The following is a 13,346-nucleotide window of genomic DNA, read 5'->3' as shown; positions in this document are numbered from 1 at the left end:
GCTCTTGTAAGTATTCTCATTAAAGGTAAGTACATATTAAGTTATAACTGGACATATAACATTTTAAGGTCGGCATTTATTTCAAACAAAAAATGGCTTGAAATGTATAAAACTTTGAATTTCCCAAAAAATAGAGTTATGGGGGAGTTACAAAATACTACAAAAGAAATAAAATTCCATTGTTAAGATACTGTCTCACCCATTACTTTCATCAATGAGAAATTCCATATTGCAGAATTGGACTACTTTTCAATTATAGCAAGAGTTTAATTCTTGACTCACTGGTATGTTAGCCAGATACATACACTGCAGACAGAAGAGACTAAATAGGTAGTTAGTTACATAGCAGTACAAGACAAAACAATATCATAATAAAAAACAATGAGAATACTTTGGAGAATTTGCAAGAACATCTTATCAAATAATATCTCATTTGCGAACAAGATATGAATGGCAAGCCTCAGAAAGAGACTTGAAACAGCAAGCCAGAATTAGGGCTGTAGGTGCAAAAGGGATTCATAGGCAGAGAGACTGTGCAGTCTCACCTTAGTTCAGCATTGGGGGCAATTAGTATCACTTTATCCAACTCACATGAGACGTGTTCCCTTGCCTGAAAAATACAGCAGTGGAGCGTATGGTGCTTACTGATCTATCTAGAAAACATACAAACAAAAATATTAATTCAAGACAAGTAAGGGAGATGCAGGGAAGGTTCACACCCAGATAGAACTGTCCTCTATCACTACAGGAGACTGAGAAAGAGCTCAGCCTGGGGGATGGAGCAGGGAAGGTTGATTCTGTTTCTATTAAATACTTAATTGAGCTTAAAAACGGCTTGCAACAAGAAAATAAGAGTAAAGCCCAGAACCTGTGTGGGTGGGGGTGTAGGTGTCTAGAGGTAGTAAAACTTCTTAGTTTTTCTACTGCAAAATAGAAAGCAGGCAAGGCAATCAACATGCCAAGGCTACAGAGAAGAGTATTTTGTAAGGGTGCCGTTTTCTCCTCTAAAACAAGGGGGTCTGAGACCCTAGAAAATATTTGTTAGACTGTATCTGAAAGGTCTTTTTTACACAGAAATTGGGATACTAAGAAGACAGACAGCTGGATTCTGATTACCTCAGCTAAGCCTCAGAGATACCACATGGATTCAGGTACAGAAAAGGGGATACAAAAAAAAGGGTGTACAGCTGGAAAACATTGTTTGAAATATTTTTTTTCCTGATTGTATAAGAATAAATCATTGCGATGGCTCATCAAGGGCCTCATGTAGGTAAATACATTTTACCGGTTCTTAAATACCGAGCCGCACCGAATCGGTAAATTAGAATCGGTAAGTTATATGTAGGTAAAAATTCGGTAACAGTTACCGATTCGGTAACATTCGGTAATCACGAATCGGAATTCACCGAATCGGTAAATACCGAGGTGGTATTTACCGATTCGGAAAATACCGAGGTGGTATTTACCGATTCGGAAAATACCGAGGTGGTATTTACCGAATCGGAAAATACCGAATCGGTATGTACGGATTCGGTAAATAAAATCACATGACTTGACGAAACAGCTAATCCTGTGCAACGACAGCCCACCCAACCAGGAGGTGGCCACACCCAGGCAGGTGTACATAATTAGCCGACCCTGGAGAGGCTTTGAGTGCAGAGGAGAGGCAGGGAGCCGTTGCCTGTGCGAGCGGGAAAACGAACAGCATGTCCAGCCAGAGAACACAGAGAGACGGAGGGGAAAGGAGGAGGAAGCTGAAATTTAGCCCCAAGGAACTCCAGGTGCTGGTGGAGGAGGTGGTGAAGCAGCACCAGAAGCTGTTTGGAAGGCAGTCCCTGCAAGTGCCTGAGGCTGAAAAGCGCAACATATGGCTGGCCATCCAGGCGCAGGTCAATGCTGTGGGAGTGACCCACAGGGACATTGAGGTCCTCAAAAAGCGCTGGTATGACCTGAGGATTGTAACCAAGAGGAAGATGGGCGACATCCAGAAGGAGGCCAGCCAGACCGGAGGTGGAACCAACAGGGCACCTGCCCTCACCGAACTGGAGGAGCTGGTGGCGGCCACAATCGAGCAAGAGAGCGTCGTGGGCCTCGGGGACGCCGACAGCTCTGCCAGAGCCGCAACACACCAAGGTAAGACGAAAGCACAGCAATGTAGCCCCCCCACCCCTATCCCACATCCCCCATTGTGAAACGAGAATCACACTGCAGTCCACACGTGTCAGTGCAGACAGGCAATGCATTCCGGGAGATTTAGTCAGGGTAACACTAACCATGACGTAAATGTTACAGGGCAACAAGGCATGTCACGCACTCGAGGCACAAGGAGACAGAGGACATTTTGGAATGTGAAATGATTTATTGTGACGCTTGCAATGCAGCCCTTCGGGGACACTGAGCCAATGTTGTATTTCTGTCCACAGATGTGACATCATGCAGGACAGGGCATGCTGCAGGAGAGACGGCACACCGGCCACAAATATCACCTCTAGCCAGCACAAGTTCAGACCAGGGAGCAGGCCCACTGGCAGCCGCACCACCAACACAGCCAGCCTCGCCGCACCCAGAGCCAGCATCACCTCACCGAGAGCCAGCATCACCTCAACCAGAGCCAGCATCGCCACTCATGTTCGATTCACCGGCCACATCTCCGCTTGCAGGTGTGAGAATGAGGAGGCGTCCAGCAGCCAGGCTACGAGCCTTAGACACCTCGTCAGACGACAGCATGGGCCCAGAAGACCGCACCAGGCCCCAGGAAGGGAGCCATGCCACTGTGCCCCACACCTCACAGGCAGCACAGACGGGAGCAAGAGGGCGCCGCAGGTCGTGTGTCCAGAGTCCACCAGCACCCATTGACGGCCATGGTGTCTTCTTGGGTCTCGAGGGCCAAATGTTGAAGCAACAGCGCCTGCAATCAAAGGCAGTCATGTCAGTCCAGAGGCACATGCGGGTGATGAAGACAACATTAGTCAACATGGACAATAACATTAGCGGCATGGCTGCGGGCATTCGGGACATGTCCCAGTCAATCCAGCAGTTGTGCAGCAAATTAGATGCTGACATCGAAGCACGGCGCCGGGAACGCCAGAGAATGGACACTACCAGCAGGGCACTCAACCGTCTGGCAACTGCGACTTCTCTACTGTGCCGGCGCTCTGTGACGATGCAGGAGGGCCTAACACAGTGCTGCAGCGACCTGTCTCGGGGGATGGTGCAGGTGACAAGTGCACTAGGGGTGCTCTTGACCAGTCAGGCGTCGACAACTGCTGCAGGGGATGCTGCGGAGAGCATCGACACCAGCAGCAGGAGCAGCATCACACCCCCCGTCCCAGAAGCACGCAGGAGCAGCAGGCGGCTTGGGGTTGGCTCTAGTGAGGATGCACAGGCCGTGCAATCCACCACTGCAGCGCGTATGCGCAAACATTGATGTAGCCCTGCTTAGCCACTTCCCATTGGGTGACGTAACCCTGGACTTACTCCTTGTATAGATGGGATATTGCCAGATTGGCTTGTTCATGTGTTCATGGCGTGGTGCCACATTAAAACTACGTCATGACTTCTCACAACTCGCTGTGTCCCCTCACTTACTCAGAAATAGTTGCATGTGATCTCTGCCCGTCTCTCTCTCCCATCGATTGCAGTTGGCACTCTAGCTGCGTTGCCCTCTGGCTGGCCTGACTCATCCTCGTTGTCCTCAAAATATGTTAGTTCCACATCTGTACCTTTTTTCGTGGCAAGGTTGTGCAGCATTGCACAAGTGGCAATAATCTTGCAGCAGGTGATGGGTTTGTACTGGCGTGCGCCTCCGCTCTTGTGCAGGCAGCGGAACCTGCTCTTCAGTAGTCCAAACGTGCGCTCCACCACATTGCGTGTTGTTTTGTGTGCCACGTTGTATCGTCTCTCACTCTGGGTTGCTGGGTGTAGGTAGGGAGTGAGGATGAATGACCGGCATGCATATGCACTGTCGCCTAGATGAGTAAAAGGGAACCATCAGTAACATGCCTCTATACACTATGATTTGCAGGTTTCAAGGGGCGTCACTGTTACTTACCTAGCAGGTATCCCTCTCCGAATTCTCCGGCACTCAGTCGTGTGTAGATCCCACTATTCTGGAAGATGTAAGAGTCGTGGGTGCTCCCAGGAAACTTTGCAACAATATCTGTGATGATGTTCCCTGCATCACAGATCACCTGCACATTGATGGAGTGGGTGGACTTCCTGTTCCTGTAGATGTGCTCTGTGTCAGCTGGTGGACAGATTGGGATGTGTGTACCATCAATACAGCCGATGACATGGGGGAACTGTGCCATGTGATAAAAGTCTGTTTTTGTTTTCTGCAGTGCAGCCTGTGTGTTTGGGAAGCTTATGTAGTGGTGCATTCTCTGCATCATGGCATCCAGGAACTTCATGAAGAAACGTGACAGGCAACTCTGGGATACCCCACCCACCGCAGCTGTCACCACCTGATAACTGCCGGATGCCAGCAGATGTAGGCTGCAGAGCACCTGCACATGTGGGGGTATGGCGTGCGCCCTTCTTATTGGCTGGTCCAGGAGTGGGTGAAGGTCCCTGATTAAGTCCATGATGGTTTCGGGGTGTAGCCTGTACCTCTCATGTATCTCTGCATCAGTCAGCTGGAATAGTGTGATGCGCTGTCTGTAGATGCGTTCCTCCCGTCGCCAAACCCTCAGTCCTGCTGCCTGTAGACGTAGGCGCCTTGCAATGACGTACATAGCGGCCATGTTGTCCACGCTGTTGCATTTTGGGATTGCTTATCTGCACTGTTGATGGTTACCACCTGCTTTCAATCCGTGTTAATTACCGACTCTTATTTACCGATTTTCTTGGATTTCTTAATTACCGAGTGCTCCTACATGTCATTTTAATTTTTACCACTTCATATTTACCACTTCATATTTACCGATTCGTTAATTGTGTATTCGGTAAATCTGATTCGGTATTTTGGAATTCGGTAAATATGAATCGGTATTTACCGCCTCATATTTACCGAAAAGTGGTTTTTGGACTCCTACATCTCACTTGTCTGAATACCGGTCGGTAACGGCATATTTACCGAAAATCGGCCGTTACCGACCGGTATTTGGCTACCTACATGAGGCCCCAAGTATGGTACTACGATCCATGAGGCACAAAACGTCACTAACGTTAAAGGTGGATGGATGTGCGTGGCCTGTGGAAAAACATAATTTGTAGGATGACAATTTTGAGAATCCTTTTAATCTAACCCCAGAGCCCAGGCCCCTCATTTGTAGGACAGCACTATTCTTCCCTGAGCATATATGTGCTCCAATTTAGGAATCTCCCTGCCCACTTGAGTTCTCATGCCTGCCGTTATTCTTACATTTGTTGTTCTTGCTGCCAATAATCCCCACTTCTACACCAGTGTGAAAGTAAACCTTAGGGATACATTTTCTGCTTGCAGTTCCTAAGCAGATGCCATGGCAACCATTCAACATTGATGATTCTCCTTGTCATCTTATCATGTTAATAAACTCTCCTGTGAAAGGATCTGCCCAGTGTGTTAGATTTACTATTTTTTGTCCATGCTATGCGTTGTATTTCCATTATCCTTATCCTCATTCTATGAACCTAGTTGTTCCTCTTTAAGGCAAAAGAAAAGAGTTGCTATGTATTTATAAAAACCTAACTGTAAGAAATTGGGTTATTAGTTGAGAGGGGTGGAAGCCCTACCCAAATAAACACAATCCTTGTCATGGTGAATCTCAAAGGCTACTAAATTAACCCATGCTTAAACCTCTGGTACCTTGGCACAAAAGCAGTCAGGCTTAACTTACAGGCAATGTATACAGTACTAATGCAGCACTCAAACCGTAATAAATTGAAACTACAACATAAAAACCCCAAACCAATTTGGGAAAATAGAGTATATTGTAATAGATAAAATGATATCAAAATGACAAATATCCAATCAGTAGATCTGGAGTGGTTTTAGGTGAAAATAGTGCAAAGAAAAAACAAGCACTGGCAAAGGCAAAAGGTCTTGCCTACGCAAGAGCTATTGGATTTTTCCAATGTCTTTTAGCCTTGTTGTACAGCAACGTTGCATAGAGTGGCTTGGAATGGGGTAGAGTAAATTGGAATGGGGGAGTGGCTTGGGATGTCATAGAGTAGAGTGGCATAGAGTGGATTGGCATACAGTAGAGTGGAGCTGAGTGGTGTAGAGTAGAGGGGCTAGAGTAGAGTGGCGCTGTGTGGAGTGAGGTAGAGTTGCACTGTGTAAAGTGGCGGAAAGTGATGTAGAGTGCAGTGGCATGAAGTGCAGGGGCATGGAGTAGAGTGTTGCGGAGTAGAGTGGTGCAGAATAGAGTGCAGTAGAGTGAAGTGGTGCAGAGGAGAGTGGTGCAGAGTAGAGTGGCAGCATAGAATGCAGTCGAATAGAGTGGCAGAGAGTGGTGCAGAGTAGAGTGGAGTAGAGTCCAGTGGTATAGAGTAGAGTGGTGTACAGTGCAGTGACGTAGAGTAGAGTGGCATAGAGTAGAGTGCAGTGGTACAGAGTGCAGTGACATAGAGTAGAATGGTCCAGAGTAGAGTATCATAGAGGCAAGTGGAGCTGAGTGGTATAGGTTGGTGTAAAGTGCAATGGCATAGAAAGGTGCAAAGAAGAGCAGAGTACAGTGCAAGAGAGCAGAGTGGTGTAGACTACAATGGCATGCAGTGGTATAGAGGAGTGGTTCAGAGTAGAGTGCAGTGGTAGGGGGATGGGAGGAAAAAGAAGAAACATGGAAGGGGGACTAGTGTGAGGGAGTAGAAGATACGTGGACAGGGATATGGGAGACAGACTGAAAACACAAGCACTCATATGGGGTGCTTGAACACAAAGAAAAAAGTAGCTCCAAAAATAGGAGCAGTGGATGACCACGCTCCAGGGGAGGGCAGAACAACTCAAGAAGAGGACAGAATGCCCGCATGCCGTGACAAATGTTTTGCCCTGAGCTGCACCCTCACTTTTTCCAGTTCAAACTTATTCATTTTCAACCCTTCCATGGGGAATTTATAACTTTCCCCAAAATTTTCCAGGACCGAAGTTAGAATAGCAAATAAACCTACTGGAATATTTCCCCAAATATGCTAAGACTGTAGTTAAAATAATCATGTTAACCTTACAGTGTTGTACGGTTCCAACTATATCATGCATTTGGACAACATAAACATCAAGACAGTGAGAGACTGATTCCACGCATACCATCAGGATATGTTGGCCATAGTCCTGGCAAGCTCATAGTGCACTCTATGGGCCTCTAAAGGTATCGATGGGTATGCGCAAACGCAGAACATGACAACTCTAATTCCCCCATAAAATCATGGAAACAGATCAGTCTCTTTCGTTAGTAACACATGCATGCCCAAAGGGAGACAAAATAAATACTCAAATTGGCATTTCAATTATTTATTGAAGCATTATGATTCTTCTGTAAAACACATGTGCTGCAATGATTAATAGAAGGAAACAGAACATTGTAATCAGCATTACTAGAATGGTAAAGAAGAGGAACAATTCAACCATTGTGCTGTTACATTGGTGTCTGAAAAGTTTCATCGCTCCATCCATCATCTCCTTGTGTTTGTGTTGTTCACCCTAAGTTGGCAGGGTATGCCCATACGTGGGTCCCTTGCTCACTTTGCCACTGGATTCAAGTTAGCCTAGCTGATGATGGGTGTTACCCCGAAACCGGTCCCAGGATGCTTGTTTCCGATCCAGGGAAGACCTGACTTGGCAGTTTGGGCTAGACTGTTCCTAGGAGGAAAAGGGTCAAGACTGATTTGCATATGGCTGGGTCTTTACTGGGGTGGTGAAATGAGCTAAAGAACGATGATGTATTCAACCCAAATACTTGACTGGGGGTGAGTGTCTGAAAAGTTTCAGTGCACCAACTAACATCTCCTTGTGTTTGCGTTACATTGGTTATAAGCACACATGTATAATCATATCTATGATCCTACCCAGCGCTTCTTAACCTAGTGGGCTTAGGGGGTGCGAATCTGCAAAAAACCCTAGGGTGATCTAACTCCCCAGTTACCCGTGGGCATGTTTCATCCCTGAGCCTGTTCTTGTGCAGAGCAGGCCATCGCCCTTCTCAAGAAGGTAAACAGGATTCAGCTGGAATTCCGGCATGAGCCAACCTTGACAGTGACAGCGAAATGCTCCTGTGTCTAAACAAAGGATTGGTGTAGTTTATATATAATAAACTTCACTTATATTTCCATGCCGGAGCTCTAGTCAGGCTGTCATTATTGATTATACCCTTGAAAGGCTGTCGCCAAGCAGACAACAACACACAACAACATTTTGCGCAGTGAACTCAAGCCTGGCACAGAATCTTTAAGGCCCTGATAATATGCCTATGGAGAAGTGTAAATGGAAGCAAATCCATTTCAGAGAATATTATCTTTTATGTGCATTCATGCAAATGTATGTTAAGAGACAATATTTAAGGTAATCCTGCTGGGCTCGAGCTGCTCGTGAGCTCTACTGGGGCCGGACGGAGGCGGCTCAGTGCTCCATCTGGAGCAGATTAGGCAGAGGCAGCACATTCATACGAGGCACCCGGTGTGAAGAAAGAGAAGGAGGAGAAGGAAGCGGCAATGAGGCTTATGGAGGTTTGGAGCTGGCACAGTCAGGAGGAGTAATATCTGCTGATGCTGCAGGCTAATCTCCAAGCAAGAGGAAATACAAAATACAGGTCAGAATAAAATTAAAGGAGGGTGTAAGGGGAGAAGTTGGGTGAGAAGCAGAGTGGAAAAAGGGAGTGTTGAAGAAAAAAGAGAAATCGGGGGTTTTTTTCTTAGAAAGAATAAAAACAAAGGCCCGGCTGGAGACCAGTTGGAGATAGAGGCATTTCAGGTGGAAGAAAAGGTTGAGGGGATATCAGAGAGGAACGCTTCACTGGGAAGGTACCAACTGAGAAGTTTTGGGGCAAGGAATTCCTTGAAGGGTGCTCAGAGTAAAATTCGAAATAAGGCAAGAGTTTGTTCCCCCGAACCCTCCAAATCAGATTGGGCTTGCCACAGGAGAGTGGGAAAGTCCAAGAAGGAGGAGACTGAAAAGGAAAAAAGTGGAGACTCGGGCAGAGAACCCAAAAAACGTAAAAATTACACCCTCACTACGAACCTTATTCAAGGTGGTACCAAAGACCCAGCTGTTGAAAAATCCAGGTTGGGACAACCCTGGAGTTAGTCTGGAAGGGGGTCAAGATATCAGAACTTCAAATAGGTTTCGGGTGTTAGCGAACAATCCTGAGCCACAAGAAATAGACCCGTTAAAAGAACTTAAGGAACTAAAGGTAACCCAGCTTTCCCAGGAGGAGAATAAGATCTCTCCCCCTTTAGAAAGAGAGAGCCCTTCTCCTGTCAAACAGGGTCGGTACTCCACGAAAATGTGTCGCTTCCTCCTGAGGAAGGGGGAGGGGAAACTAGAGTAGAAAGGAATACAAATACAAAATCAGCCTCCTTTGTAAGCTGCTCTCTAACCCCACCACAGTCTCAGTCAGTCAGTGACCAAATACAGTTACTTACCACGGAAGTAAGAAATAGATTTGAAACCTCGGATTCCAATCAAAAGGAGATCAGAGTGGCCAGTGATACTGTAGAGAAAAACTCAGTTAGAAACATCAGTGAAAGATCTTACACTACAGACAATGCCAAATACAAAGGAAATTACAGTCTTAAAAGGCAACGAGGTGCTGTTGAAGGACAATTTGGAATCATTAGAAAACAACCAGAGAAGATGTAATCTTCGCATCCTAAAAGTTCCAGAAGAGACTGAGGGGGGTGATATAGGGACATTTGTGGCAAAAATTATCAAGTTGAGAATTCACATAGAATACACTGAATAAGAGTTAGCAAAGGATATACAATTAGTCCACAGAGACCCATTCAGACGGAACCTGAATAAAACAAAACCAAGAAAAATTCTGGTTAACTTCAATTAGATAAGACATTTCACAGATCACAGCCAATAAGCAATGGGAGTTTGGAAACATGATCGAGCCCTTTAAACGGCTGGGCGCAACGGCCCAGCGGAGATTCCCTGCAAGTTTGCGGGTAATGCTCAATAACAAGATGCAGAATTTCCACAGAATAGAGGAGGCTGAAGAGTTTCTGAAATCCTTGTCGGGTACTGGGTTGAAATAGGCAAGGCAAAACGCTGTCTCTTTTGGTATATTCTCTCTGTGATATTTTTCTTCCTTTTCTTCTCTTTCTTTTCTATTAGTTCCAGGGTCAACAGCAGCATTGTTTAAAATGATGGCAAATTTAGAATTCTGATATCTAGTCTCTTCAACCTCGGGAGGCTTCCATAGGCTTAGGCCGTAAAGAAAAAGGAAGAGGTGGGTTTTCCAAGGAGGGAAGGGGGGGGGGACTCGATAGGTTTTAGCACAACGGTGGGGGAGCAGTGGGAGGAAAAAAAATCTTTGTCTTCATAGAACTTATGTGAACTCAGGTCTTGACTGGATAATGAATTTAAGGAACAATTATGATCCGTAGTCGGAGAGAGCAGTTAGAACTGCTATCATGGAATGTAAATGGGCTCAGAATGAGAAATAGAAGAGAAATAGAAGAGAAAAGATTCTGCATTATTAAAAAGATGTCTCATCGCAGATTATTATCCTTCAAGAAACCCATTAAACTAGTAAAGAAATGTGTGATATTTTCAAAGCAAGAAAGTGGCTACAGAAAGTGATATTTACTGACCATCACCTTACTATCAGAGGGGTAGCCACATTGGTAAAAACTAATCCCTTAATAACAAGTGGGGAAAGTAAGGTGGATAAGGCCAGTAGATGGGCGATAGCAAAAATAAAATATTGTAATCAAGCCTATACTGTGGTCGGCTATTATGGTCCATACGTGGATGATCCCACACCTTTTGGGAGTTTACTTTCAGAACTCCTAGATTTCCCTGACCCAATTATAATGGGGGGTTTTTAATGTGGTGATGGAAGGCAATTTGGATAGCTCCAATAAAAGCAGAGCGACTATACTTAACAAAATACGTTCTTTAATTATAAATTCAATAAAGATATGGATGTGATATTTGGAGAGAGAGGAATGGAACCCTTAAGAGTTTTACTTTTAATAACAAAAAATATGGGCACTAATCAAGAATAGACTTTTCCTTAATTAATCATAGTATAAAAGAGCAGGTTAAGGGTGCTATCCATTTAGGATCACATATGTCAGAGCATGCATCCATAACTCTAGTTTTGGTTCCGCCAAATATCGAAGTACAAAGAAGGTGGACTACGGATCGTACCATACTATCTGATGAGGACATGATAGCAGTACTAGGGATGGAATCCCGAGAGTTCTTTGAACCATTGGGCATAGTTTGGGACACATATAAAGCCTTTATGAGAGGTAAAATAACATCTAGTCAGTCCCACAAAAATAAGAAACGAAGAATGGAGATTACTAATATTGAGAAAAAGATTCAGCAGCTGGAACAGCAGCTACAAGAGGCTGAGATACGGCAAGGGCCATATCAATCCTTGATGCATTCCCTTAAAGAGGACCTTGTAGCGTTAGTAGAAGCAAGATTACAGGAGAAATGGTGAGCAAGCAATTTGGCCCATTTTAATTACCGGGAAGGCTGTGGTAAATTACTTGCCTGGAAAGTCAAAAATAACCTGGCACGGAATTTTATAAAAGAATTAAAACATGAAGAGACAGGTTGCCTTACTGGGTCGAGTGAAGATATTGAAGATGCAATGTTAAACCATTTTGAGAAAGTTTATTTGGAAGATTTAACTATGGTAGATGAGGAGGTGGAAGAATTGTTGGGCCTGGAACTCCCCTGGAAACTTCAAGATATACATAGGTAAGTAATAAACCTTCCAATCACGGAAGGTGAAGTTAGAATCACAATAAAATCTGGGAAATCAAATAAGGCAGCAGGCCCAGATGGCCTCCCTTTGGAAATATATAAAAAGTTAGAGGAATACATAGTTCCAGTTATGTGTAGGCTGTTTTTAGATATTTTCAATAAAGGTAGGGAGATCCCTCCCTCATGGAATGAGGCCGTTGTATCTTTGATACTTAAACCGGATAAATCACCAATCTCCTGTGACTCCTATAGGCCTATCTTGTTGTTAAACTCAGATTACAAGATCTATACAAAAATATTGGCAGATTTGCTTAATGGAGTAGTGGGTTTGTTGCTCAATGAAGATCAGAATGGCTTTATGATGGGGAGGGAAATTAAAGACTTAGCCTATAATTTAATCGGGCCATAGATCTAGCATCCGCATTTAAAATTCCTTCGACCGGGTAAATTGGGTCTCTTTGCAAAAAATCTTAAGATTAGCTAATATAGGGGATAATTTCTGTCGATCAATAGAGGTATAAGAACCCAACAGCAAAAATCTTAGTGAATGGAAATATCTCAAGATCCATTAACATATACCGAGGAACCAGGCAGGGATGTCTGTTGTTACGTCTCCTTTTTAATTTATATATTGAACTCCTCGCGGAGAAGATCGGGATAAGTGACAACATACTCCCTTTTAAATATCAGTCCTGGGAGAAAAAAGTAGGGTTATACACGGATGATCTAGTGATATACACCTCAGAGCTTACTACAGCACTACCAGCAGTGTATAATCTAGCATCGAGTTTTTGGACGGATTTCAGGATATGAGATCAATGAAGGCAAAATGGTCCTTTTTTTTTTATATATAATTTTTTTTTAATTTGAATTGAACAAAACAGTACAGCGGTATGACATTCAAAGCCCCCCTCCAACCCCCACACTAATAGACTAGTGGTTCAAGGACACAAAAAGGGAAAAGAAAGACCAGGAATTAATTGCACTGTGGAGAAAGAAAAGAGAAGAAGGGCGAGAAAAGAAACAAAATGTAGCGCACAAGATCACTAGGTCAGAAGTGATACCCTGAGGAGGAGAAAGTAAAGAAGGAAAGTAGAAGTATAAGGAGCCAAGAGAAAGTGAACAGGGGAGAAATCGCAGGCCAGGTTAGCCCGACTGCTCCAGCCAAGTAGTGAGAACTTCCCAGACGTCTAGACCCTTCTTTCGCCCTCTACAACCTTTTCTGGCATAGACAGCTTTTTCTAGATGGTAGGTTGCAACTAGCCTGGCCAGCCACTGAGAGAATGGTGGGGGATCAACATCCAGCCAAACCGAAGTAACACAGATCCTCCACACTGCCATAGCAACAAAAATTAAGTGCCCCACCTTTGTTCCTATTGGTTTCGGTCTAAGTCCCCAGCAAGATGATTGTGGGGGTTAGTGCGATGGCCCGAGAGGTGACTTTCCCCAGAAATTCCTGTACCTTAAAGAGGACTGAAGCGAG

The 13,346-nt window shown here is 44.7% G+C and overlaps 1 protein-coding gene across 1 annotated transcript; it reads left to right on the top strand.

Moving 5' to 3' along the window:
• The first annotated feature begins 1,706 nt into the window (after window positions 1–1,706).
• Window positions 1,707–11,594, top strand: LOC146865449 (uncharacterized). Its single transcript, XM_085640150.1, has 3 exons — window positions 1,707–2,133; window positions 2,424–2,712; window positions 11,171–11,594. The coding sequence occupies exons 1-3, from the start codon at window positions 1,707–1,709 to the stop codon at window positions 11,592–11,594; spliced, it is 1,140 nt and encodes a 379-aa protein (XP_085496276.1).
• The last annotated feature ends 1,752 nt before the right edge of the window (window positions 11,595–13,346 follow it).

Source organism: Triturus cristatus, chromosome 2_1 (assembly GCF_964204655.1).
Source record: "Triturus cristatus chromosome 2_1, aTriCri1.1, whole genome shotgun sequence".
Lineage (NCBI taxonomy): Eukaryota > Metazoa > Chordata > Amphibia > Caudata > Salamandridae > Triturus > Triturus cristatus.
This window is presented reverse-complemented; position numbering and strand designations above follow the sequence as displayed.